At 39.9% G+C, this 1,661-nt stretch overlaps 1 protein-coding gene across 1 annotated transcript; it reads right to left on the bottom strand.

Annotated features, from left to right (window-relative positions):
- Positions 1 to 549: 549 nt before the first annotated feature.
- LOC133132508 (odorant receptor 131-2-like) lies at positions 550 to 1,428 on the bottom strand. The gene has a single exon (XM_061247966.1). It carries the CDS (start codon positions 1,426 to 1,428, stop codon positions 550 to 552), a length of 879 nt encoding a protein of 292 aa, XP_061103950.1.
- Between the last annotated feature and the right edge of the window lie 233 nt (positions 1,429 to 1,661).

The following is a 1,661-nucleotide window of genomic DNA, read 5'->3' on the forward strand; positions in this document are numbered from 1 at the left end:
ATAATTATAATGATCCATTTCGCTGTTGTGTATTTTTACATAGGAATGCTATTATCTACATTTTGTATAGACTTTCTAGAACATGATCAATATAGCTACGAGGTTCTCTGACCAGTGCCAGAAAAGCAATTGCCTTGTATATTCAATGCCCGCCTCTGTGTGCAGGCAACTATAGTATGCAGTGCAGACAGTAAGTATTTGCACAATGACACATTTTCTGTTATTTTTGCTCTGTACTCCAGCAAACAAACAGTTGAAATAAAGCAATCACTATGTGGTTAAGTGCAGACTTTCAGCTTTAATTGAATAATATCACAACCGGATTGGGTGAACCATGTAGGAATTACACAATACACATATTTGAAAAAAACCATAACTCTGAACATTTGGACTTGAGCTGTAGTATTACTACACTGTAAGTTTACAGTCTGCATGGGACACTACTTTGATCTTCTGGAAAAATGCATCTCACCTCAGTTATTCCAGTAAATATCTAAAGGTATAAATGATTTGACAAATGTCATTTTATATTTAAACCCTCATAGTGTGTTACTTGAGTGTGGTGGGGTTGTACCTGAAGTACCCAAGGAAAAGTGGCCGGATGGCATTGTCTCTCAGGCCATAAATGAGGGGACTCAGACATCGGGGAAGAACAATGAGGCAAAAAAAGTTCAAGTATTGCAGAGGCACATACAAGGCAGAGGCAGTCTTGGCTATCAGAGACTCAAACAATATAAACAGAAAAGAGGTGACACATAGTCCCAGCTGAAACATGTGGAGCAGCACAGTTTTGCGAGCCTTATTGGCTGAATCCTTGTTTGTGGAAGCTGATTTAGCTATGAATGTTATACTAATGTAAATATAGAGGATCGTCAGAGCCACAACCACAAGGAAAAAAAAATTCAACCCAGTGCTAAAGGCGAGCTGCCATTCCTCAATTAACATCTGCTGCCGTGTACATAATACGGGTGCAGTGAAAAAGTGGGGATCAAGTGCAATGCTGTAAAATAGCTCAATGAGGATGTTAACAGAGTTAATGAGCCATATTAGTCCAATAGCGATCGCTGTCCTTCTCTGGGTGGCAATCTCTGTGTGACGCAAAGGGAAGCGAATGGCCACATAGCGCTCCAGTGAAATCACTGCCAGGTTGAGTGGGGTGTTGTGATAAGTGACTGCAGTAATCAGTACCAGGATAGAGCAGATGGCCTTAGACATATGCAGGAATGCCAAGACACATAAGAACAACACTATAGTGCCCATCAGATGAACAGAATCATTGATGAGCATGTGGGCAAAGAGGATGTAACGCGAGTCCTCCCTGAATTTTGGTTTGCTCCACAGAATGAAGAACATGATGCCACTCAAGAAAGTAAAGAAAAATGCCGTACCCAATATCACAATTATCTCTGTCACCACAACTGCAGTCATCTGTATTACAACAACTTGCTGTTGTATGAATGTGAGCTGTCCAGATGAAACATTGCCCTCCTCCATAGATCACTTCCTTCTTAACCTAAGAAAAAATTACCCTGAATGTTTGCAAAAAATAGAATTGATTTCTTTTGCTTAAATGAAATGGTACAATTCAATAAGATTGGAAGACATTTGTTTGCACACCTGACATAACGTTCTGTCACAGACACAAAGAGACAAAGAAACTA

The sequence above is a fragment of the Conger conger genome, chromosome 7 (assembly GCF_963514075.1).
Source record: "Conger conger chromosome 7, fConCon1.1, whole genome shotgun sequence".
In the NCBI taxonomy this organism is placed as follows: Eukaryota; Metazoa; Chordata; class Actinopteri; order Anguilliformes; family Congridae; genus Conger; species Conger conger.

What these genes read in the sequence shown, in the direction of transcription:
- LOC133132508 (XM_061247966.1), bottom strand. Translation starts at nt 1,428, where the DNA reads ATGACTGCAGTTGTGGTGACAGAGATAATTGTGATATTGGGTACGGCA.